Source organism: Bactrocera dorsalis, chromosome 4, assembly GCF_023373825.1.
Source record: "Bactrocera dorsalis isolate Fly_Bdor chromosome 4, ASM2337382v1, whole genome shotgun sequence".
Classification (NCBI taxonomy): domain Eukaryota; kingdom Metazoa; phylum Arthropoda; class Insecta; order Diptera; family Tephritidae; genus Bactrocera; species Bactrocera dorsalis.
In genome coordinates this window covers 65052304-65079865 of record NC_064306.1, presented here as the reverse complement: position 1 = coordinate 65079865, position 27562 = coordinate 65052304, and the positions used below count along the sequence as shown (strand labels likewise).

The 27562-nt window shown below is 37.4% G+C and overlaps 1 protein-coding gene across 2 annotated transcripts in view; it reads left to right on the top strand.

The window, feature by feature from the left end:
• Positions 1–27562, top strand: part of LOC105225191 (glutamate receptor-interacting protein 1) — a 67026-nt gene that overhangs the window by 941 nt on the left and 38523 nt on the right. For both annotated transcript variants that reach the window (XM_049456395.1, XM_049456394.1), the window contains exon 2: positions 231–579. In XM_049456395.1, coding sequence (XP_049312352.1) covers positions 453–579 — 127 coding nt within the window. In that variant the 5' untranslated portion in view covers positions 231–452. The remainder of the gene's footprint in view (positions 1–230; positions 580–27562) is intronic.

The following is a 27562-nucleotide window of genomic DNA, read 5'->3' as shown; positions in this document are numbered from 1 at the left end:
CAGAACGTGCGACGAGAAAAGCACTTTATGTCTACAGTTTCTCGGATTCTTGATTTTTTACTACTTCGTGTTAGTTTCCACGCGTTTTTGTTGTTGTTTTATGTTTTGAGTTCTGAATTTTGTCAACGCGTACGCGTCGCGGCGTCTTCAAGACGCGCGGCAGTGACGATTTTTCAATCTCCGTGCTTTTTTCGTGCTTTTTTCGTGCATTCATTGTGTATACTTTGCAGGTCTTGAGATTTCCCCCTCAACGCGCTCGCACAACTGTGAAATTTCAAATCAATTTTGAAATAGTTTCTGTATAAAACACAACACAACCGAAACTGAAATTCGTATACGTGTGTAGTGCGTGTGTGTGCGCAATGTTTGCCGTGCATTGAGTGGCAGTTTTCCGGTGCTCTAGAAGAATTGTGCAAAAAAAGAAGAAATATTGAATAATAATATCGTGCAAAATGAAACTTTGGAAGGCAAAGAAGCCGATTAGTTGCGTGCCCGGCAAATCGGCAGCGCTGAAGAATGAGGATAAACAGGATGGTGGCAATAACAGTGGTGGCATACCGTTAACGCCGATTGTTTCGGGTGAGTTGAGTGTAGTTTTGTTTGAAAGTGAGACTTTATATTGTCTTGTAATTTCTCGTAATAGAAATATAATATTTATAATTCGATCAGCAACTGGAAAATTTAAATTTCAATAAATCTCCTTACCTCCCAAATTGCTTAGCAATCATTATTTTATGCAAACTCAATGCACCGATCAAGCTGTAGAGAATAATTGCCACACAATTTGATAATATAACCGACATTTTCTATCCTCTATCAATAATATTTTGTTTCCAATATGGTAGATAACAGTTTGATTATAAGCATCACCATAAACGACTTGAGATAGCTTATCATGAAGGCACGATGTGAAAATGAGAAAAATACCTTATAAAGCATGCTATTTCATATAAAACGGTATTTCTTACAACTTTAAGAACGTATATTGAAAAGTTAAGTAGTAAATACGACAGTTAAGCTTACTATATTTTAATATACTATTGTGGACAAAATATAGTAAGACGTGGCGAAAACTCAGAGAGAATCAATGCAGTATGCGACGGTGCATTATCGTGGTGCAAAAATCAAGAGTTGTTGTCCCATAATTTCGGCCTCTTTTTACGAATAGCTTCCAGCAAACGATGCCAAACACTCAAACAGTATTTCTTGTTGACAGTTTGGTCGGCCGGAAGGATATCTGGTGCTCCACACCTCGATAATCGAAAAAAACGTTCTTATAACCTTTATTTTTGACCTAGTCTCGCCTTTGCACGATATTCATCCTGGCAGTCAGAGACCATTGCTTTACAGACGTTAACGCGTCGCTGTTTTTCGAAAAATTTTAGTGATTTTGGAACTAATCGTGTTTTCACTTTTCTTAGTCCCAATTGATCTTTCCAAATTGTTTTCACTGATTCGTAAAATATTACAACAATGCCAGTTGGATCTCTGACTGTTAATCGTCGTATGGACGTGTTGATCATCAGTTGATGTTGATGGCCGTCCTGGACGTGGTTCGTCGTCAACGCGTTCTTGACCCTCTTTGAATAATTTGTAGCAATCAAAAGCAATTGTTCGCTAAAATGATCACCGAATGCCTATTTCAACATTCTGAATTTTTCGATCGATTCTTTTGATTCCGCACACAAACTTTAATGAAACTTCTTTGTTGAAAAATAAAAATCGACAAATTCACTTTATGTACTTCAGAAAGACAAGCGTATATTAAACACTAATGATTACCTTGACGAAATGTCACTAACACTTTGAAATTTCAACGAATGTGTTTTCGCGTGAAATTTAAATTAAAAAGTCTTACTATTTTTCGCCCACAGTATTATATCTTCTCCTTATCTTATAAATGAGACTATATCTCTCTCGCATATTAGTCAATGTGTGAGCTATACTTATACTAACATACCAAAAAATCGGTCATAAATTTATCTAATTATGGATACTGAATATTGAGATACCATCTCACAAAAAGAGCTCGCATGAATCAGAAAAGGTTCCAAATTAAAAAGATCCATATGAAGTGGTTCAATTAGTGTTGGAATATCTCTCTATGCTACTATTTTTTTTTTCTTAGCAAAAACATAGGAGTATTCTATGAAGTCCCTAGGGGAGATCTCTTTTTTTACCCACAAATTTTTATATCTTGGAGAATTTTTGTTAGAAAACTGCTTTTTATAATGAATTGGTCTACAATAAGATTACAGAGGATTATATTTATAATACTCAAATATTCCAAAAAAACTTGTTTTTGTTAATGAGTAAGAACGCCACAACTGCAAAATTCCCGAAATATGTAAAATAGTATATTATTTTACAGAATTTTTTAATGAAAATAATTTAAAACAATTAATCTATGTTCGGTTGTAATCGGGCATTTGATACTCTGCAACTTCTCAAGACCAAAGACAAGAAAATACATATGTACTTATGTACCTTAAGGTACAAAACGTCAACCAGACGTTGTGACAAAAAGGTACCCGAAAATTGTAAATAAAACCCAAAATATTTAATTATTATATTTTTTTGTCGCCTTCAAAGTAACCTCCATGATGTAATGCCTTTATGCTAACGAGTTTTTCAGTACGAAACACTTTTCATAGGCACTTTTTGGGATGGCTTTCAGCTCCTTCAGCGAAAGGTGCATTATCATCGTGTAAAATCCATGAATTGTTCTTCCACTTTAACAACACCGACTTGAATGTGGTAACTCTGTTTGAAAAAAAAATCAGCTCTATCGGTACGAGTTGAGCAAGAATGCGGTTCATACCCAAAATATCCAACAAAATGTTTAGAACGGACTTGCGAGAGATGTCGAGCTTTCTTGTCTCTCTATCATTCACTTTTTAATACTTTCATTAGTTGAAGAGGTCGAAAGGTCGTCCAGAACGAGGCATGTATTCAGCAATCTCTCGACCGTCTTTGAAGGCTTTGAACAGCTCTTAGAGTATTTTTTGATAAAACAGCATCGCCGTAAGCCTTTTCCAACGTTCACAACGATTCCGCATACGAAATTTGGTTAGAAATACAATACAAAATTTGAGACACATTTTTTATTCGATATTTTTATCCTTGAACAGCTTTTGTTGGATTTGGACAATTGTTGATCATAAGGTGACATTTTTCAAAAGCGCTATTCGTGCAAAGTTATACTTTGTTGTTTCTTGATTTGAATACCGGAAAGTAAAAAAATCATAGAGAATAAAAAATTGCGTTTTATGGGAAGTAGGTGTGGTTGTCGTTCGTTTTGACCATTTTCACCGAATTAGGTTGAAATCAGACGGAAGGACAGACAGTCATCCGGATTTCAACTCGTCTCATCATATATAAAAATATGAATACAACCCTATTTCTACCTTTATTCTTTTTAGGTGATACATACTACCGTTAAGTGACCAAACAATTATGCCCTTTCGCAACATGTTTATGTTCATAATTGTTTAATATTTGTGACTAAAAGAGTCACAATCGATTTTGAAAACACTAAAAGTAAGTGCGTCGCTTTAGGGTTAATTTGGCTAAGTCATTACCTGAAATAATTGCTTTGCGACTCATTGATTTCTAATTCTAAAAACAAAGTATTTTAAATACCGGTGTTAATTGTATTAGTCTACAATAGCTCTTTTTATACTCTCGCAACAAAGTTGCTAAGGAGAGTATTATAGTTTTGTTCACATAACGGTTGTTTGTAAGTCCTAAAACTAAAAGAGTCAGATATAGGGTTATATATACCAAAGTGATCAGGGTGACGAGTAGAGTTGAAATCCGGATGTCTGTCTGTCCGTCCGTCCGTGCAAGCTGTAACTTGAGTAAAAATTGAGATATCATGATGAAACTTGGTACACATATTGGCTCCATAAGAAGGTTAAGTTCGAAGATGGACAAAATCGGCATACTGCCACGCCCACAAAATGGCGGAAACCGAAAACCTAAAAAGTGTCAAAACTAAGCCATAAATAAAGATATTCAAATGAAATTTAGCACAAAGGATTGAATTAGGGAGGGGCATATTTGGGCGTAATTTTTTTGGAAAAGTGGGCGTGGCCCCGCCCCCTACTTAGTTTTTTATACATATCTCGGAAACTACTATAGCTATGTCAACCAAACTCTATAGAGCCGTTTCCTTCAGGCATTTCCATATACAGTTCAAAAATGGAAGAAATCGGATAATAACCACGCCCACCTCCCATACAAAGGTTATGTTGAAAATCACTAAAAGTGCGTTAACCGACTAACAAAAAACGTCAGAAACACAAAATTTTACCGAAAAAATGGCAGAAGGAAGCTGCACCCAAGCTTTTTTCTTAAATTGAAAATGGGCGTGGGGTCGCCCACTTATGGACCAAAAACCATATCTCAGGAACTACTCGACCGATTTCAATGAAATTCGGTATATAATATTTTCTTAACACCTTGATGACACGTACGGAATATGGGTGAAATCGGTTCATAACCACGCCTTCTTCCAATATAACGCTATTTTGAATTCCATCTGATGCCTTCTCTGTATAATATATACATTAGGAACCAATGATGATAGCGGAATAAAACTTTACACAAATACGGTATTTGAGCTGAGGTATCCCTTGTGGAAAAATTGTCGTGATCGGACTATAACTTTTCAATGTCCCTGAACTCACGAAGAACTCAGTGCCTAACCTAGCCTAACCTAATTTTTCACCGAAAATATCGGTAAATCTCTCAGAATTTAATTCTAATTAATTTTACAGCAGAATAAAAAAACATGTAAATGACGGATAATGAAATCTCGATTATCACTTTATCATGCGAGAGTATAAAATGTTCGGTGACACCCGAACTTAGCCCTTCCTTACTTGTTATGAAAACATTAGTTGCTGACACTAGCTGCTTCGTTTTAAAGTGCATTGAACCTGGTGAGATTCAAACCACGTTCCTCAAATGTTGAAACTACTCCCCCAAAAAAGTGTTTGTTTGTAATCCAATATTCAAAACAAAATGTGCATTGACCCAGTACCTCTATGTACATATGGATGTATGTATGTACTTCACTACATAAAACCCTTTGCCATCAATATACATACATTCACCGATAGACAGTCGCTTGTAATCATAAATCACGCTTCATCCGAACACTACGCACACCTTTCAGCGATCGTCGTTTATTTGTTTTGATTTGACTGTTAGTGGCTGAAATTTCACTGACTGACACCCCCGAAAAGCGGAGTTTCAAGTGACACCGCCACCGCTTACATACATGTGTTTGTATGTATGTACATATATAGAAGGTGACGTGTAAGGGGGTGTGTAATTTTAATAAAAACGCATTCTTGTTGCACTTCAAAATTAAGTCGACTCGCTGCATTTAAGTATGTGTGTGTATATATGTGTATGTATTTAACACAATCTGTCAATCCTTGTCTTTTCATAGTCGCTGTTGTTGTTGCAGTGTTTGTTTTTTGGATTCACAGTTGTCATTATTGAAGTGAATGAGCAAACAAGCGACATCTGGCCTCCGCCAACAGCATTTATTGCTGGCCACTTGCAATAACTGGCATTGGCGCTCATGTGTGTATGTGTGTGGGTGCTGCGCCAGCGACAATGTTGCAGTTATGTTCGAACGCGTGTATAAAAGCAAATAAGCGCTCAGCTGCCGTTGTCACACGCGTTTTTATGCTTTTTATAGCATGCAATAAATATGCTGAGTGTGATAAATATCGCATGCGATTTTTTTCTTTCAATTCAAAAGTCAACGCATTTTCAATGGCTCTTCTCATTTTTTTGTGTTTTATGGAAGCTCAGCAGTTCGATCGCTTGCTTTCCATGCGTTTGGGTGCTTTCCGCTTGAATTTTTTTTGTAGCAACATATACATACATACATATACATACATACATATATTCAACAAACTGCGTTGTATTTTTATATGATTTTTCCCCACAACTTTGTTGTTTTTTGTCAATTATTCTGCTATTCTGCTACAAATTGAGGCATTTGAAGTCAGCTTTTGCTGATCGCGGCGATCGCGTTCGCTTTGTTCTATGCCATAAAACCAATGTTCGATTTTCCCCAATTACTTAGGCGCTCAGCAAGCGGTCTTGTGTGTCGCTTGCCGTTCGCTCTTTCAGCTCACATTTGATGTTGCTGTTGTTGTTGTTGTGGTCAGTAGCTTAATTGCAAATGGTTTGCCGCCTCCGCGTTCGATTTGTATCTGTTAAATGTCATCGATTTGCTTTTGTTGTTGCTGTTCTCTATGTGCCCATTTGGCCATTTACTTGGCTTATCTGCCATTGTCCGCCCATTTAGTGCGTTCGAAGCTGAATTTTTATGAAATAATTGTGGGAAATTCTTGAATGGCTTTGCAAACTCTTTTTCCGAGAAGTTTTAATGGATCATGTGCTTTATTTCGAGGGCGCTTCGCACACATACTTATGCATAAAAGTGTGTGATCTCTAAGAATTATGGCAAGTTTTATATGTATTTAGGGTAATAATAGACATAATTGTAGTGTTTGTAATTCGATATTTGGTATGTAGTTTGATGTTGTTCTGGAAGTTCAAAAAGTTTAAAAAGTACGGTTCGAAATTTGTCGGACGCCATCTAGGAGTGCAGCATAAATGGGAAGAGCGCCTTGAACAAACATCCAGCAGAGATTGATAAACTTTATTGTCTAAAGATTTTCTTGTGGATCGTAAGTTTTGGAGACATCTTACCCTATACAAATCCAACTCTAACTAACGGGTGATTTTTTTGAGGTTAGGATTTTCATGCATTAGTATTTGACAGATCACGTGGGATTTCAGACATGGTGTCAAAGAGAAAGATGCTCAGTATGCTTTGACATTTCATCATGAATAGACTTACTAACGAGCAACGCTTGCAAATCATTGAATTTTATTACCAAAATCAGTGTTCGGTTCGAAATGTGTTTCGCGCGCGTGTTTTGTTCAGCGATGAGGCTCATTTCTGGTTGAATGGCTACGTAAATAAGCAAAATTGCCGCATTTGGGGTGAAGAGCAACCAGAAGCCGTTCAAGAACTGCCCATGCATCCCGAAAAATGCACTGTTTGGTGTGGTTTGTACGCTGGTGGAATCATTGGACCGTATTTTTTCAAAGATGCTGTTGGACGCAACGTTACGGTGAATGGTGATCGCTATCGTTCGATGCTAACAAACTTTTTGTTGCCAAAAATGGAAGAACTGAACTTGGTTGACATGTGGTTTCAACAAGATGGCGCTACATGCCACACAGCTCGCGATTCTATGGCCATTTTGAGGGAAAACTTCGGACAACAATTCATCTCAAGAAATGGACCCGTAAGTTGGCCACCAAGATCATGCGATTTAACGCCTTTAGACTATTTTTTGTGGGGCTACGTCAAGTCTAAAGTCTACAGAAATAAGCCAGCAACTATTCCAGCTTTGGAAGACAACATTTCCGAAGAAATTCGGGCTATTCCGGCCGAAATGCTCGAAAAAGTTGCCCAAAATTGGACTTTCCGAATGGACCACCTAAGACGCAGCCGCGGTCAACATTTAAATGAAATTATCTTCAAAAGTAAATGTCATGAACCAATCTAACGTTTCAAATAAAGAACCGATGAGATTTTGCAAATTTTATGCGTTTTTTTTTAAAAAAAAGTTATCAATCTCTTAAAAAATCACCCTTTACTACTAATGAATATAGTCAAGAAAATTGCGCTCGAAAAACTTGTAGGATAAGAGAGACGGAGAAGCCTTCATCAGCGGTTGATTTAAAACAGTTTGAGCAGGCCTAATGCTGGGTTGGGTTAGATGAATGATCAAAGATCGAATGTGGACTGCTATATGTAATCCTTAGTAGCCAATACAAATTTGCACAGGTGTTTAATTTCCACTCCCGCCAGTTCGGTGGCGTGTTTGAAGGTATGCGCTCCCAATTGTCTAAGTCTTGACCTCCCAAACGTGGGACAATCAAGAAAGAAGTGTTGAGATTTTTTCACGTCATCTTCTTCAATACCACTTCTGCAGCTGGCGTCTGGTAAAACTCCGAGCCTTATAGCATGGACGCCAATCGAGCAATGGCTTGTTAAAAGCCCCACAACTAGGAAGAGGTTAGCCTTACTGAGGGCAAAAAGATCACTAGATTTCTTGCGATTAATCTTGGGCCAAAAGGCTTTTGCGATGTCGCATGTACCGATGGCAGGCCAGCATTGGCCAAGCTTTCGCGAAGCCCAACTACTCGTATGTAGTAGCAGAACATAAGAGAATCCGTGAGTACCGACCTGTTCTACCATTCTACCGATAGCAAATTCCTGCGATTCCGTTATGGCCTGGCACCCATACTCCTCGACCAACCCTGAACGCATTGTTAATGAGTTCAAGGCTAGTATCGCCGGTCTACTACCTGAGTGAATGGTCGCTTCTCTCAAGGAGGCTGCACTCCGGAGCAGTAGATATGCTGCTACCTTAATAGCTGGAACCTCGGCTGGAAGACACTGCAATAGTCAGGAAATCTGAAGCTGGAGTTGATAGAGAGCTCCTGAAAGATCCTCCTCTCTGTATTTTCTGTCCAGAGAAGTTGCGAATGGTTTCCTTGACTAAAATATCATTTCAGACTACACTTACTAAAAAAAATGGATTGAAGATGCCGGCGTCACAAAGTTTTCATCCAACTGTCATTCCTAAAGGAAGCGGGAACTATGATTATTGTGAAACATAGGTCGATGACTGATTTCGGGGTTTCTCGCATTCAGCATTTAACCTGCGCCTGACAGTCTTCGACGTTGGTTAAATATCTGGTTTTATGAGGCCATATCAGTCAACATTTTCAAAAAGCATGGGAAATTGTTAATGCTGTCAGAGACGAAATCACTTCTTGTATATTTTTAACAGAGCTTTGGCTCTCCAATACTCTTGGAAGCTATTTAGAAGACTCACATTTTTGAGTCTTGTTCTTTTAGGTTTTAACTGAACGAGAAACTGGATTTAACCCATTACTTCGGTTTATTTTTAAAAAAGTTTACACCTTTGAAAGATCTTTGTAAGTTCAGCACCTGAGACGATGTTTTGTAATCAGCTGACGCTCGTAGTCTTCGAGAAAGTGCTTTGCAAGTTTTTTTGGGCCTTAAGTGTTGGTGAGAAATATCGTCGTCCGGACGAACAAGGAGCAATCAATGAGCTATCACCATATTCCAATTGTCCAACGAGTGAACATCTAGTGACTGCGCTGGTTTGATCATGTTATGAAAATGGATATTAACGTTATAGCGAAAAAGGTTTTCGATGCGAGAGTCGGTGGCAAAAAATTTAGAGGAAGGCCTTGTCTCCGATGGAGTAATTAAGTTGTAGAAGCAATGACGAAACTTGGCACACGATACTGGCGAAGACCGCGCGGATTTCAGAGCCGCTTGAAAGCCCCTTTTACGTCAGACCGCAAACCTATAAGAATTAAGGCTAAACAAAAGAAGAAGAAAACGACAATTTTTTTACTTGGCGAGAGCTCAGCAGTAGAAAAGCCGATGTGAGTACATTGAGATGAGGTTTTCAAGAGCAAATTTTTAGTGATGAGAGTTGATTACAGAACGGAGCATCCATTTTATAGAAATATGAGGACTCCGGAAAGGATATTTTAAAGAATTAGCATATGTATCAGCTAATATTGATTTTCACTTCATAATATTCGTCCACAGTTTAGTAATTAAAGGCTCACGCAACTCCTATACAAATTGCCGAGCATAATTAGAATTCGATTTGCAATTAAAGTTCAACTAATTGTGCTTGTCATTTCATTTTGTAACAAAATTCTGGCACAGCAGCACATTCATGACGATTCATGGCACTGGGGATGCCATTTGCAGCAGCGAGTAGCATACGGTGGGCTGGGACTTGTGAGGCTCCTGTTGCCGCTGCTGCCGCCGTGGCCACTGCCACTGTCAACGCACATTGCAATGCATTTCGCGGGTTCAATGCACAATCGTGTCATCGTCATTTTGATCGTTCGTTGCTCGTGGCGCTGTCGCTGTGCTGTTGGTGTTGCTGCCGTCGTCGTTGCCGTCATCGTCTGCATTCGCGTTAATTAACACGTGTCCACAATTCAAATTTGTATCAAGGAGTACAAAAAATATAACGAAAACGACATAAAGGCGCTTGGGTGATGCCTGTGCCGGGATGTGTCATGGTGGGTAGAAGAGTCGAAGAGAGGCGCAACAGAAAGTAAACATGAATTTGTAATATCTATATACCTAAATATATATGTTTATATGTATGTATAAGTATGTCTATGAAAAACAAGTTTCTGTTTTCCTAATTTAATCGCCCAACTTTGTTGCTATTGCTTCCGAGCGTAGGAAAGACGGACGCGCACACTGCAAGGCAGCGCAAATTAATCCTACAAATTACATGAAAATCCAGCGCGGCATTATTTCATTATGTAAAAATATATACATACATACATACCGATGCATTCTTACATCTTTTCGTGGCTGCTGGCTGCTTGGAGCGTTGCCGTTATTTTTAGCGACTGTTGAAATTGTGGAATTCGTCGCCTCATCCACCCTATTCGTAGCGCCATCGGCCTCATCGCAATCATCAGCATCGTCAGCATTATCATCACAACTTTTTCTTTCGGGCAAATCATAATCGTGGCATCTTTTGACGTTTTCTTTTCATATCTCGCGGTGAATTTTGTAGTCATTGCACTACATATACATATGTATGTATATATGTATATTGCTGCACCAAGTTTTGTGCTGGGTGAAATGACAGAATGGTTCATAGTTGGACTATTTTATAGTGTACATATTTTGGCTATTTGGAACTAGTTAGGGGACCTGTTCGAGACTAATGAAAGCCCATTGTGACATATCAAATATTAGTACCCAGTATTCTACTGCGATCGACCGCAAACAAACACGTGAAAATCTTAAAGAATCCATGGAGTATTCCTAAAGACTTGGCAATAAAACCTAAAAAGGTCAGACTAGTTTCGAAATCGACCTAAAATGATATAAAGATTGTAAAAGATACATTTGAAACAACAGATACAATATGTCTCTTATGATCAAACAGTTGTTACATGTTAGAAAAAGTTAAAAATCTTGAAATCCCGAAAGATTCCACGCTTATAAACCAAATTGCGATTTTCGAAAAAAATTATTTTCGAATTAAATATTTTCGAAAAAAGAAGAGTATTTTCGAATTATTTAAAATTCTTGGAAAAAATAAAATTATTTTCGAATCTATTTTGCAATTATTTAAAATATTATCGATATTTTCGCAAAAAGAAAAATATTTTCGAATTACTTAAAATATTTCAGAAAAAAAAGAATTTTTCGAAAAAAGTTGTTATTTAAAATATTTTCGAATTATTTAAAATACTTGCGAAAAAGGGAAATATTTTCGATTACTTAAATTATTTTCGAAACAAAATATTTTCGAACAACATAAAATATTTTCGAGTAGAGTATTTCCGAATTATTTAAAATATTTTCGAATAATTTAAAAAACTTTCGAAAATAGAAAAGTTTTTTCGAATTATAAACTAAAATAATTTCGAAAAAAGTGCTGTCGAATTATTTAAAATACTTTTGAGAAAAGAAAAAATTTTTCGATTACTCTAAATATTTTCGAAAAAAGGTATTTTCGAATTACTTAGAATATTTTCGAAAAAAAATAAAAGAAATCTATTTTCGAACATCTTAAAATATTTTCGAATAAGAAATAAACTTTCAAATTAATTAAAATATTTTCGAAAAAAAGTAAACAAAGATTTAGAAACTCAAAGAATTTTCAAAAACGGTAATATCCAACTATTTAGAATATTTTCGAAAAAAGAAAAATATTTTCGAATTACTTATATTATTTTCGAAAAAAGGAAAATATTTTCGAATTACTTTAAATATTTTCGAAAAGAATATATTTAGAATATTTTGAAAAAAAAAATATTTTCTGTTCATTTAAAATTATTTCGAATTATTTAAAATATCTTCGAAAATAGAAAAAAAAATTTCGAATTACTTAAAATTTTTTCGAAAAAGACTTTTATCGCATTATTTTTAAATAAATAATTTGGTTGACTGATATAAAAATATGGATTTTTTTTCTAAATTTTCGATCAATTTATTTTCGAAATGACAGGATAGATATTTCTACAATCATCCAACGTTTTTATATCGATTAAGACAAAAAATATGAGAAAAATCGTTAATTACGATTCCTTTCTGCTTAAGTCCTTCCGATATGGATCGGAAGAAAAAAATAATAATTTTTATAGAAAATTAAAGTTATGTACATATATCAATGGAATAGGTATCAATTTAGTATTAAATGTTTTATGTATTGAATTTATCAAGGTTAAGCTCTATGACTTTCTGCAGCAGACATTTTCAATAGTGGAAGGAATATCTGATGATAGGCACCCCCATATAAATATAAATAGTTTTCCAATAATACCAAAAATGTAATTTTAGATTTCCCAATAAATCATGGAAAGCTTTCAACTTCGACGTGTGACAATCTTGCCTTAAATCATTGATGTCATCAGCTGAGAATTATAAAAATTAATTAAGTCACCAATAGTAAAGGTATGGCATGCATTGGAACATCAAAATAAGAAAATACCAAAAAAAGTCTGAAAAAGAAAAAAATCAATTAAAAAAAGCACGAAACTTTCACAAGTTTTCCTGCGAGGGCTATGACTGCAACAGTGTGCCCCTCAAATGCACACATGCAACAATATGCTGCAATGTCACACCGATGGCAACATGCTCACACACAGATGCATACATGCTCGTGGATTTGTGTACAACAACAAGCGCTGTGGAATGTTATTTCCCTGCTGTTGCTTGTTATGACACTTGTGTTGTTGTTTTAATTGTTGTTATTGCAACTCTTCTAGCTTCAGTTGGCAGGCGCAGCTCTTGCTGCCGTGTTAATTGTTATTGTTGTTGTTCAATGTGTATACATGTACTTGTGTTTGTGTGTGTGTGTTAGGGGTGCAAAGTGTTTATTTGATTTTTATCGTTTGCTGCAGTCGCCAGCCGCATGTTGCCAACTCGATTCCTCCATTCAAGCAGACACCCTTTTCCTCCTCGCCCCACCAGTTGCACACACACACATGCGCGCAGATATTAATGCAACTTGAAATCTATAAGTACATCATCGTTGTAGTTATTGCCACTTTCATTGTTTGTTGTTGTTGTTGTTGTTTCTACTGCGTCTTGTTGTCATTGCTGCTGCACAACAACAACACAATAATTGTTATTGTTCTCTTGTGTCGATGGTTTTGATAGCGCTGCGAGTTTGTTGTGTTTTGTTATTGTTGTTGTTGTTGTTATTTTATATGAGTGTTGTTGTAATCGTTGTTGTTCCTATGGGATTTTTGCTTCACTCTACGAGTCTGTTGTTTTTATGTTCGTGTTTTTGTTGTTCTTATGTTAGTGTTGTTGTTGTTTTCATATCAGTGTTGTTTTTGTATTTTTGTTGTTATGCACGTTTATGCTTTATCCTTTTAGTTTATGGTTTTATGTTCCTGTTTTTGTTGTTTTTATATTTGTGTTGTTGTTGCATTTTTTGTTGTTATGCACATTTTGCTTTATTTGCACCCAAAGGACGTTTTCTAAGCACGCAGCCACGGAGTCCATGACTTCGTTGCTTTTGCTTTCAATTTTTATTTGCATTGTTGTCGTTGTTGTTTGTGTGTGTGTGTATGTGCACTGAAACTGCAAGCAGCTTAAACGCTGCTTATTGCTGTTGTAAAATGCGTTTTCATTTATTTTTATGATGTGTGAAATTGTCGGCGAAGGTTTAAAGTAAATCTTCGAACTCTCTTGTTTATCCTAAAACAGATTGTTAAGTGCGGTGAGAGAATAAGAGCGTGTCATTAAATACTCTTGTATGAAGAATGTACATATGTATATAGACATTTGTACACTTGGTTACGATTTTTATTGCATTCTTTCGTTGACATGTGGGATTTCGAAGAGCCTGAAAGTTTAAGTATTCTCTGAAAGATTGGTATGAGAAACGTCTCGTGAGTTTAACATATTCTTCTTCTATAGTTTTATTAGCATAGACATCGCTATACGCGGTTCTAGCCGAGTTTATAATAGTGCGCCAGTCGTTCTTTCTTTTCAATTTTTGGCGCCATTTGGAGATTCCAAGTGTAGCCAGGTCCTTCTCTTCTGCCCTCTCTAATGGAGTGTAGATCTTTCTCTTCCTCTGTTTCCAACGGAGGGTACTGCGTCGAATACCCTCGAAGCTGAAGTGTTTTCATCCATTCGGACGATATGACCTATCCAGCGTACCCGTTGTCTCTTAATTCGCTGAACTATCTCGATGTTGTCGAATATTTCGTATAGCTTAAGATATTCTTCTGCGTAAAAATAAAAGAAATGTTAGTCGTTCTGTATGCAGTCGGATCTATAAAATGAGAATAAATCCATCTCATTAACCAGCTGGAGTTATGTATATTAATTTCTCATCTTTCTTGTAATTTGTGGATTCTGGTTAGAGTCAGGGGTCTTATTGCATACTGCATAAGTAGATAGGTTTAATCTGATGCAGTGCCTCGACCGAAGCTGCGCAATGGCCCAAAACAAATGGTAGTGCGTCTTTGCTATAAGGCGGTTGAGAAAAAATTTCAGCCGCTGGTTGAGAGTTGCCATGATGGAAAATTATTGACTCGCTCTTGTCAATTTGATGATTTGTTTTCGGTACCTTCTGATCTAACCGACTACAGAGCCTTCCACGACACCAAGAATATTTGGCTTTGGCGTTGATTTGACTGGCTTCCAATACGAGTGTTTCAGTTAAGATGGTCGATATGGATCGATTTTTCTAAACTAATGTAAAAACGACTTCTTTTTTAGCGCGCAAAATCGCCTTTCAACGTCTCCTGGCTTTATTTCGCACTCAGCTTCCTTCCTCCATTCAAAAGCCAGCTATTTTTAAACGTTTTGAAACCATTCAAGTAGCACCCAAAGAGTCTGCGAGCTCTTGTTTTAGTTGGTAACAATCTGTATTGCGTAATATAGCCAGTTTTTCATCTTCAAACTTTTTTCACCGACTGGATTGTGTTCATCTTCCAAGTCAAGGTATCAAATCAATACTAACGCGATTACAACGAAGAAATATCAAAGTGATAAAAATCTCTGGGACCCTCCGTAGTAGGTAGGTCATATACATGTACCTGAACAGACGGCTCAAAAACGACAGATCGGATTGGGGCTGGTATAGTGGAACCACGTACCAAACTGTCAGTGCCCATAAGATAGATAGACGAGCATTGCACCGTGAACCGAGGTCTAATGTGCCCTCTCAGTGTTCATGGGAAGGTTTCCAAGTATTTTTCAAGCTGAAGTTATGCCATTAGGAGATGTGTAAAAATTATTCATCACGGGAAACGAATTGTCATTCTTAGTCAAACGGCACCTCAAGCAATCTCGTCCGTTAAAATCAAACCCACAATTACACTGGAGTGCACAAGATTGCTTAACATAGCTGCCAAAGAAAATTACATCTTGCAACCATGGATCTCTCGGCATAAAGGCGTCATAGGAAATAAATAAATGTTCGACAGGAGAGACAGTTCCTGAGATAGTTCGATATAAAACGGTTTAAGAAACGAATCGTTCTTCCCTGAAACAAATTCAAGCAGTTTGTGGGATTTTATGAAGGACACAGCAGCTTACAGTATTATCTGCACATATTAGGGTACTGTTCCATGGATCTGTGTCACACATACTACTAGAACAGGGTCCCAAAAGAACCAATAACTCAGGTGTTTTCTTTGATTTTATTGGATTAAAAATTGTTGGGATATCAGGAGAGGGCCTAAATGACCATGGGTCAAATCTTAAACTATCTCTCCATGATTTCTATCTTTTTTATAAGCCTTGTTTTGCCAAAACTTGAATATTAGTGAGTGAAAAACACAACGGTTCAAGTAAATATCCATTTAGGTCAAAAATCCCCTCACTCGAATGACACTAATACTTAAAAGAGATTTCAAAGCCTTTAGATTTTATATATCTTTTTCCTATGAGCCGATTTGATTTAGTAGACTGTACAACACTCGCCTGAGTATTGAACCAAATCTATTTTCCAAGAGATACAAGTTTAGTCTAGGTAAAAATTCGGGATCTTAAAGTTATTACATATACATACATACATAAGCTTATATGCATAACCTATGTACATAAGTATACTTTTAACTTATTAAGCACACACCTTTCAAGGCATTAGCATTCTACAAATAATTTACTACACAACACTCGTAAATTTTTACACGCTCTCCAAGCGAACACGTACTTACGCTCGAAAATGTCTCGATTTAGCGCAAAAATCCGCTAATGAAGCGCATCGAACATGTTGAAATGCCATTTGGCCGGATTTGTGACAATCTGCCAGTTTACCAGTGCGCCCGTGCGCCCATTCATTAGATGATTTGGCGCTGACGATAACTACCACATAAATTTTTATTAGAGACTCCAACGGCAGTGACACTGCAACGCGAGATTTAGCGAATTTTGCAAATGTCTACGCATTGCAGCAGGCAAAAAGTGAGGTTAGCATTCGGATGGCAGCACCGGTTGTCGGCGTCGGCAATGCTCGGCACAGCCCAAGACGTTGAGTAAGAGAAATCGCTAACAACGGTTAACCCGCGCCTCAACCACAATTTATCTGGCAGCAAGCAAATCCATTCAATTGCCAGTCGCAGAGCAGCGCATGCAAGAGTGCGCTCAATGAAAGGGCAACCGGCAGCCATCGTCGACAGTCGGTAGTCGTCAGCAACAAGCAATTGGTTGAGCTGCAATCGGCTGTGTGTTGCGTCGTCATGAACGTTCTTTCTCCTACGAGAACGTCTGCTGCCTCAATCACAAATGCATTACGTGGTGTTTTTTCCTCTTCTTTTCACTTTTTTTGGAGGCAGGAGTGCTGCTTCCCGGTCTGCGTCGGCTGCTGCCGAGTGCACTTAGATGAATGCATGCGTTCATGCATACGTACTTACTTACTGCTGGCGGCTTGCGAAATGCATTTGATGAATTTATGGTATTCCGCGTAATTTAGAATTTAATTAAATTTCATTTCCATTACTTTGCCGTTTTCTTTCTATTTTGTTTATATATGTAATTAAAATTGAGCCGACTTAGGGCCAGTGGTGGGTCAGCCGCACTAGATTGACAGTTGGCGGAGTGGCAGAGATTCTCAGGCAGCGAAGATGATCTACCATACATACATACATATGTATATGTATATGTGTATATTAATGTATTAGTGTTGTAATATACCCATATACTCACATTACCGGACAGTAAATACTCATTTGCTTGTATAAAAATGCACTTATGCTTAAGGGTTACTTCGAAAGGGTTGCAGTTTCTAATGAAACAAAGCCATTCTCTTATTTATTTATAAATTTTATGCTCCTTTTGTCAGCAGTTTCATTCGTGCAACCGCCTTTAAGCAGAATTAACGTTGTTATTGTGTTGCCATTATTGCTGTCATGTGAGAAAGGTCAGCGCTTCAATCATAAATATGATACCCAATTTATTTATTTTAACTCATCATTTCACTAATTGTGATTAATAAGTGTCTTTTTGTAAAGAAAATATTTTCAAAAGACTGCTAATTGCAATTATTTCAACATTAGTTTCATTTCCTTGCACATTATTGTAAAATAATTTCACCAATCGTTTATAAAATCTACACTTATACTCATGGGGTTGCTGCTGGTGTGAAATAATATATGATCAAAATTGACCCGGACAGATACAAAAATAAATTAAATTTCCACATATACAAAAACATATTAACGCTTCATAACATTTTTCACTTTTGCTATAAGCCCCGTCTGGAGTGGTCTTCAGCGAATATTGCGCATTTTCTGTTTTGTCGTCATTCACTGGATTGTTGGACAGTTTCGACGTCATATTCATTAACACACTCCTCACAAGTAATGATGCGTTTGATGAATGTAAGGTCCTCAGATGCTTTGACAAACATTCCATTTCGGAGCTCCACGCGACGTATTTTTTTTTTTTCAAAAAGTCAGATACTTCTGGTACACATTTAGCGTTGACATGCTCCCTACCTAAAACAATAACCGATATGTGTTCGTGATGAACTAGACTCCGCAAAATACTTCTGCAATATTTTTAACGTTTCCGTGGGCGTAATTCTTTTGGAAATACAAAATTTCAAGCAAACCCATTGTTTATTTTTTCTTTGGTAAAAATTGCCAGACAAACTCTTCGCGTCATAAGAAAACTGTCACCAACTCATAGGAATCAAGATATGATCAAAAGGATATAAAAATGTTGCAGTATTTCAAGAACAACTATTAAATCGGTTTAATAGCGCTGGACAGGTTTGCTGTTGGTACGAAATAGCATATGATCAAAATTGGCCCGGACTGCCTTAACAATAAATTACATTTTCACGCATTTTAATATAAATATTTATTATCGTCTAAACAAAAAATTCTGAACCAATACAAGCTTGGGAAGGTTAATCAAATTCTACATACACTTTTTATAAGCTTCGACTGGGATGATCTTCAGTGCTTTCGGTGAATTTCGTTGTTTTTCAGTTTCGGCTCATGGATGGTTGGACAGTTTCGACGTTTGATAAGAGTTCTCAGCCACGTACGCAATCGACCTCTACTTATCTACTTTAAATGGACCAGCCCGGACCAAATTTTTAGTTTTAAATTTGATAGGTACATTTATTGATCCCTAGTTACCTATTTATAGGACAATTCGATAGCCTACCTAAAAATATTATACGAAGTGAATTGACTAAACGTTTACTAGACAAAGTTGAAATGCTTTCCAAAATTCCTGTTCATATTTTGTTATCTCGGAAGAGGTTAATGCATTGCCTTGTGCAATTTATGAAACTTAGCCAATCTTAACGCGGGCTTTTTATTTAAGGGGGTATTCTAGTCTAGAAACAGCATTTTTTAAAGTCCAATAAAAAAAAAACTAAGAACATTTTTACTATCCAATTTTTTATCACATATTTATTGATATTTTCAGAGTACAAAAAAAAATAAAAAATAAAATTTTTTGATAATTTGATTAAATGCGGCGTGGTGGCGTGGCGGGGGTTGAAAATACGGTTGACACGATTCCAACACTTAGGGTGATCTGAAAAAAAAATATATAATAATTTTAATCAGTACAAATGCCGCTATCGTCTGAACTAGGATAAATAAAAAAAAAAATTTCAGTAATTGGCGACTGTTTGAATTTTTTGCCCGTTTTTTGGCAAAGATCAAAATTTTTTAAAAATAGTAAAAATCAAAATTTTCTAATAATACTAGTTCCAACGAAAGAGAGATATATAAAGAAGGTCCACACCAAATTTCAAGTTAATCGGTTCTTTAGAACTTGAGAAATCATGTCAGAAGTGTTGAAAATAGTAGTTTCGAGAAAAACGCGATTAAAGTTTTACGTTATACGATATTCGCTCAACCGTTGTACGATATTCGCTCAGTAAAATGGCTATAACTTTGAAAATAATCTGAGTTTTGAAAAATCCTTTTAGGGAGATATTTTTGAATATCAAAACTATCGAAATATGAAAAAAAATTTCGATTTTTTCAAATTTCTAGACTAGAAAAGGCTGTAATTTCAGGAATCAGACTTTTATAGATAAGAATTTGATTCCTGTGAAAATTACTGAAATCGACAAAGTTTTGTGTTTGAGCTTTATCTAATGTGAAGTGGACCCTTTTCACATCAATATAGAATTAACGGAATTTTACAATACTGTTGTACTTATTCGTAAGACTCGATTGAAAACATTATGTTAACTTTTTTATGGTAAGAAAACACCGCAAGCTGGATTATGAAACTTTTATTCGTTAAACCTAACCTAGTTCCGACAAGTCATATTCTTACGAAGCCACCGAATTAAGCTTAACCACATACGAGGGTTGAGTTATTTTAAATTGTAGTAGTGAGGTACATCCAATGTGGTGGACAAAGCTTGATAACTTCAAAAGAACCCATGCTGGCTTAGAATTTATGAAAACAAACATTCTGTTTACGCATGTAAAAGTTACAGTCTGGTATGAGAGTGTCCTAGGAGTGAGGTGGGTGATCGTTGCTGCCACATTATGTCCTTCTATTACGTTCGTCTGATTTTCTGCTGCTTGTAAGCGGCATTAAGTTTTGGAATAAGCTCGAAAATACGTGCGTTCAATATAAAGGGGTGGCATACCGACTAATGCCTCAACACCATCACTGGTTATAGATCGGAATGCGCTTGTGACTCAGACGGCTGTAAGTCTAACTATATTTATAGATTATATGTTCGATTTATCTTCTAGAGCTTCGATCAGAGTAACATACTGATATATTACTTTCGCCATTGGAAATGTCCAGAGGGGGTGTTCTCAGTTTCTATTTCGTATCATTCTCGAAAAAGTGCTGTATATTTTGGCTATGGCTAATGTATACATAAAGCACTTTAAAATTAAGTTTCGAATGTAGTCTTATCCCTGTGTACTTCAGTTGAGCCAATAAAGCGCTCAAACCAGGCTCGGTGACAAGTGATATGCTTTTTTTAAACTTCTGAGAGTTTAGGATTAATACCTGAACGACTACCCCACGACAGTCGGTTCTACGTAAGCGAAACGGATTCGGATTTTTTATCCGGTCAAAGGCTGCTAGCTCGACAGAATTCTAAGCCACAAACTGAAACATGGACCCGTTTAAAATTTTAGCATTTTTTTCGACTGAAGTCTATTATAAACCCCTTATATGGTTTTTTATAAAGTAGTTAGTGTTGATTGACCCATTAAGACCAACTACAACCGCGACCCTTTCAATACCTTAATTAACTCAAATTAAATGATATTGGTGTTTGAAATGTTATTTACTCCTCTTATTCCTTTTTCTCTATCTATTTTTTTTAAATTTAACGCCGCAAAAATGCAATTCAAAACTGAAATAGCCACTAACGGCATTTCCACGTACGAGTAATGTCCATTCATTCATTTATTTCATCAAAAGGAATTTAATTGTGAGACTTTATGTGAAAATATGCCAAAGATGCACTTCATTTTAGATTGCTGTAGATTGCAAAGGCTGGGCTCAAGTGATGGCTTGGACTGAAGACACAACAGCTGAGCGGCGGCGGCAACTCCAACTGACACTAAACACCGCTGCCACACATGGAACTCATACACCCACACAAACAGTGTCGTACCACATGCAAGACCAGCGCATTACAAGAAAAACCAATTAAATTAATTCAAGTGTGGTTCCGCAAAAATGTCATCATCTGATAAAGGGCAGATACACAACTACACACAAACACATGTATAGAATGCATATGTGTGTAAGTGCATTTTGCCTTGCAGCACGTCACTTTTGAAGCAACCGCACCAAACTCATTCATGCAGCGTGGCAAAGAATGCGAAAAGTGTTGGCGCGGTGGCGAGGAGGCGGCCGGGAAGCGCGAAACGCAATAATGAATTATGAAGGCAAGTCGAAAGTGTTTTTGGCGAAAAGCCGCGCCGACACTAGGCAAGCCAAGTGAGCGCTAAACCGCTGCTCGTGTTACGCGGCACGAACGCAGGCGGCCACAGAAGTTGTAGATGGGGGGGGGGGGCGCGCAGTGTTGTAATGCGGTGGAAGAAGAGCAGAAACCAGGGCGAAGTTAAAAAGTCGAAAAGCAGAAGAAGCCCGAAGCATGCGAAGTTAAAAAGTCGAATGTGAAAAGCGCAAAAACTGGAAGCCAAAAGCTGAAAGCTGAAAGCATAGAAAAAGCAACAGAGGCGCGCCAATTTTTTAGTGACGGAGCGAAACGGAGCAGAAGGAAGGTGTTCGCACAAGAACTGCCGCTGTCATTGTGCGTGTGTTAGATGTGCTGCATGTAATACAAGGAGTCATCAGAACTTTACCACATTTCCGAAATACGCTCAACGCGCGCTCGCAGCTCAACTGGCGGCGCATAAACGCGCTCAAACTCTTTGTGTAAATGATTTATTGCAAATTTAGTTGAGTTGAATTGCAAGCGAATACGACTAGGGGGGCGGGAAGAAATAGAAGAGGCACAATTGGAAGTCAAAAAGCTAGTGAAGGGCTGAGAGAATGTGTGGCGGTTGAAGGGGCGCTCACAGAAACACGAGTAATGGTAGCCAGCGCTGCTCTGGCTACAAAGCGGCAAGCGAACTCGACGCGCGACGGCAGCGAAGTTAATGCGCGCGTAACGCACTTACTTTCAAGACAATAAGGGGCGATAATACAATATATCAAAGTGCAAGATAAGTATGGTACGTAAATATATATACTTATATGCTCTGGCAGTGGAAAATTAAACCAGCTAAGCCAGCAGCAGTCAACAGCGGGTAAAGTCTGGTGTGCAGCGAGCGTATCTTCAGTTGAATCTTCGAAAAACGATGACGTCAATGCAGTCTATGCAGTTAAGGCAGCAAGAATGACGCATTGCGAGCAGGAATGCCGGATCAGATGGCTTGAAGACAAGAAAAAAAAAACGCAAATTTCGATTGCACCGAAGCTATAATAACGGGTGATCCAAATAGAGGTACCCTTTTCAATAGCCTTTTTTTTGACAGACTACGTGTGAGTCCTGTTAAGCTGTCATGTTAGTTTTGTTCAGCATTGTTTGGGATTTCATCATGGAAAGACTTACGCCTGAACAACGTTTACAAACCTTTCAACTTTATTGCGAAAATTCACTTTCTCTAAAGAATGTGGCCTACTGACCGTATTATTGGCAACACCCTCACCCATCTTGAGACTCAGCATTCATTATTGAATAATTTTCGACCGAATAGACCACATTCAGCACGCAGTGAAAAAAATTTAGCAGTGGCAGCTGAGAGTATACGTGAAGACCGTGGAGAGCCGTTTCGATGCCGTTCACAGCAACTCGGACTGACGAAAGGAACCACTCGACGCATTTTACGTCCAGATTGAATATACAAAATACAATTTGTGAAAGAACTAAGCCGCTCGACCTTCTTAAGCGACATCGCTACGCTATATGGGCTTTTGAAAAGTTTCAAGAAGATCCGACGTTTTCGAGCCAGCCAGCGGCCCATTTCTGACTCAATGGGAATATTAACATACAGAATTACCGCATTTGGGACCAAGAGCAATCTAAGGAGATTCAAGAGCCGCCATTTCATCCACGGTTTGGTGTGGTTTGTGGGACGGTGGAATCATCGGACCATATTTATTCAAAAATGATGTCGATGAGAATGTAACCGTCATTGGCGAATGTTATCGCGTCATAATAACCGACTCTTTGGGGCCTGTAATTGAATCTCGCTATCTCGGCAACATTTGGTTTCAACAAAGCGGTGCCACTTCCTATACATTACATCAACCAATGGCTTCATTGAGAGAACACTTCGGTGAGCAGATAATTTCATGTTTTTAACCGGCCGATTGGCCACCAAGATCGTGTGATATCAGACCGTTAGACTTTTTTCTGTGGAGATATGTAAAGTCTAAAGTCTATGCGGACTCATCAGAAGGACGATCTGAAACGTAGCTGCGGCCAACATTTCAAAGAGATAATCTTCAAAAAATAAAAGACAAAGAATGTTCTTTCCAATGATAATAGTCATTCCTAACTAATGTTGAAGTTTCTGTGCTTTTTCTTTAGAAAAGTAGAGAACCTCAAAATGGATCATCCTTTACAAATACAAATATAAAAATACCTTCATTCAGGGTATACAAATTATAGAGAGTATACAAAATGAGTAAAATGTGTACAAAAACAAAAGCAAAAATTTAATTTGTGAAAAAAAATTCGAAACTCCAAGAAACAGCGTGGGCAAGCGGGCAAATGAAAATCAATCCACAAGTCGTCCACAAAGTGCAATGATGCATTGAATTGCAATGAACTGTGGCATGCCTCGCAACCTTCACGATAAAGAAAAAATATAATTAAAGGCCATTACGAATTCTTTCACAAAAGTGAAGGCATTCGAAACCACTTTGTCACCCCCTAATTGCAGCGAACATGCTCACATACGTTCTACATACAAACATATCCACATACAATTATACATATACATATTTATATATACTTATGTAGTCATGAGTATATACATATATCGCTGTGTATATAACGCACAGTGGAATTTCCACATAATACCGCCTACAAATAATCACTTATGCCATTGATAGCGTACTTTACCCCCAGCAGCAATTTCTCACACACGCCCGACAAGTTCACGGGAAAGCGCACCAACCTACTTATATAATTTGTTGATATGAGAAAAATTGCTGTTGTATAAACATTTGTGTATGTGTTTGCTGCATGTGTCTGATACTCCCTAATTTTTATATCCCGAATTGACTGATTGCACACATTTTCTGGAAATTAATACACAAATTGTTGACGAGGCGTGCAGGGTTCGGCGTAAAGAAATGTTGATGACCTCTTTAATTTGTCAAACAAACGCTATAAATATGTTATTAGCAGCAAGATTTCAAATTTTTCGCTACTCGTTCGAAAGTCTGAGGTTCTGATTGAAATATGATGAGTATAGAAATGGTTATTATAGGGGTAAAGCTCAGCTGAGAAGAAATCTAGAAACCAAAGATATGAAATTTAGTGTGAGTAGATTGCGATTTTCATTTTCATGCTGTGCTAGTGAGGGACCTTAAGTTTATTAGTTTAACATTGTTATCGCTTTTGATTTCTGTAGAAGAGTTATGAGTTTAAATAACCGGTGAAGAGAAACTGTGAAACAGTAGAAATAGTTTCCTTTGCTATTTCTCATAAGTTTCATCTGCTGTTCTTACAGTAAAACGAACACGAATAGAATGCAACTAAAAATTGATATCGCGGCATTATTATTTCTAGAATAGAACAATCTAATATTATCAAAATAGTGACCACTTTAATACCAGCTGATCAAATTTGACCCGGACTGGTCCGTTCGAACTTGGTGCGCAAACCGAATCAATACATTTTTTTTTGTCAAATTTTTTTCTCCTATACTTTTATGTTGGTAACGTTCGTATTCTTCATGCATGTGTCATTAAATATGTGTGTGGCTGTTGGTTTGTTTTCAACGCGAAACAATTTTCTGGCGTTTTCATTATGGAAACAAATTGAACAACAAGTTTATTTGAAATTGCAATTCTGACTACGAAATCGTTGAAAAAGTGTTTTGGAGAGTACACTTTATCACGAACACAAATATTTCAGTGGCACAAAGCATTCGATGTCGGTCGTGAAGTTATCAGAAACGATATCATGCGAGTAATCCATCCACCTCTGTTAATGACGAGTGAAAATGGCAAGCTGTTGACCTCAACATCTCTTATGTACCGACTTCGACGATACGTAGATAGATGCGTAGAGTTCGCAAAGGAGATGCTTGACAAATTGGAGAACCTTACTCTCTATATTCATCATTACTATTTGTAGTAACGAAAATATGACGTCGAAGCTGTATTGTTGGGCAAGTGAATGACTTCAAAAATAGTAAAGATTTTTTTCAAATACGTGAAAATGTATCGTTTTTTGCCATTCCGCTGAAATGGTATCAGTGGTGGAACCGCAGGAGAGGGGGTATTGGATTTTGGGAGTCAAAACCTCTCTAAAATCGAAGATTGAAATTCAAGTTTTGTGGAATATCCGAAGTAATATCAATAATAAAAATATATTGGAAGGAAAGTCCCCCGAAAAAATTCAGGATCCTCTGATGGATTTTTTATGAAAAATCGTTTTTTATTATTTTTGATCTCTAAGGCTTTTATTAGGTTAGACTAAGTTAGGTTAGTCTGGTAGGCTAAAAAGCCAAGCATAGACCATTTTGGTCCTTTTCGATACCAGATGTAGTTCAGTTCCTAGTTTCATGAGGGATAGTAATCCTTTAGGATGCCTTTGCTTGTCGCGAGTTTTAACAGACTCTGCGGTCTCACTATCGATACCTCCTCTAGTATTATACCGTGCGGACCGCACCCCAGAAGCTTATAGCGCATTCTTATCAATGCGGGACAAAAGCTGCTACATTGTTTTCCACATGGCTAGCTTTAGATATTTCCTAGAGTCTCCTCGATCTGTCAGCCCCATTCTGCGGGCGTGTGTCGCCCCAAAACAGTGAGTAATTGTCTAATATTACTTCTCTAAGATATACTATGCTATGAGGTCTAAAGTCTGATCAGCACAGTACAAACGAGCTGTAGACTCTTTCTTACGAATAAAGTTGTCTCAATTACAAGTATATATCGGATTGTCAAAAAAGTCTTGCGGTATTTTTTATTGAATCAATTCGTGTGGCACCCATACATCGAGCTTCTTAGTGACTCCAAACTTCTTCAAATGGTTTATAACGGTTTGATGACTACTATGCCGGTCTCTTTTGACCAATTCAGCGATTTTTATCGCAATTTTCGACGACAGGACTTCCGGAGCGTGGCGCATCTTCGACCACCTCTACACTAGAACGAAAACGTTGAAACCATCGTTGTGCGGTGGAAATGGAAACTGTATCGGGCACAAATTTTATTGGCGGCTTGAGATGCATTCTTGCCTTTATCGTAGTAGTACTGTAAAATATGCCGTATTTTCTCTTTAATTTGCTCAATGTTTGCGACGCTATAACTCACGAACGACTTAAAAGAAACGACAATCAATCAAGCACGTGTTAGCGCGTGAAATGAGCTTTCCAAGAGCCCGATGCGACCCGATGCGACGAATAAAACTAGAACTACGCGCTTTCAGCGCCAACTAGCGAAAATACCGCAAGACTTTTTTGACAACCCAATATGTGCGTATTGATATATTGAGAGGCTTAGAAATTCAAATTTGGTCTTGAAAGAACTTTTATTTTCAAAAGTTTCCTTAATCTAAACTGGTACGAGCTGGCAATAATGATTCTACGTTGGATCTGTAGGATGAGTTAGTTTGTGTGACGGTAGATTTTCTGCTTGGTCTTCCTTCATTACTAGAGACATTCACTGCGCTTCCTTATTTAAGGAAGAGTAGTTAGAACATCAAGAGGTTATAAGGACGCTATAAATAAGGATAGCTGCTTTTTTAGAAGTTTATAAGTCACGCGTTAAGTTTACCTGTTTTTGAACACTACATAAGGACTATGTCGTAAAGTAATATAAAGATTACTAATCAGCTTTCCCGGATTTCCTGCATTTCTAATATAAAACATCAATAGGTATTTCAAGAACCGTACCAAAAATACCTATTTACTAATCAATATCGACAAAAGAAGAGTGGAGTTACTATATCCATCCTTTCTGCCAACTCCAACTAAGAAAAAACAACTTTTGAGTGACAAGTTTGTTTATCCCATAACTGCATAAACACTTTTCTTAAAGCAAAACATGAAAACAGAGTTGCAGCAGCTGCGTCAGCTTCATAGCTACTCAAAAGAACTTGAAAATCTAAACATGTCACGAAGTTGCTGAGATCCAAAAAGGGAAGAAAAGCAATTTCCACAGCGTCTAAAGCATTTAAGTGCAAATGTGGCTGAAAGCGTCAATCGACTGCAACATTCGTGCGGCATAACTCAGCGCAAGCGAAACATGAAAGAC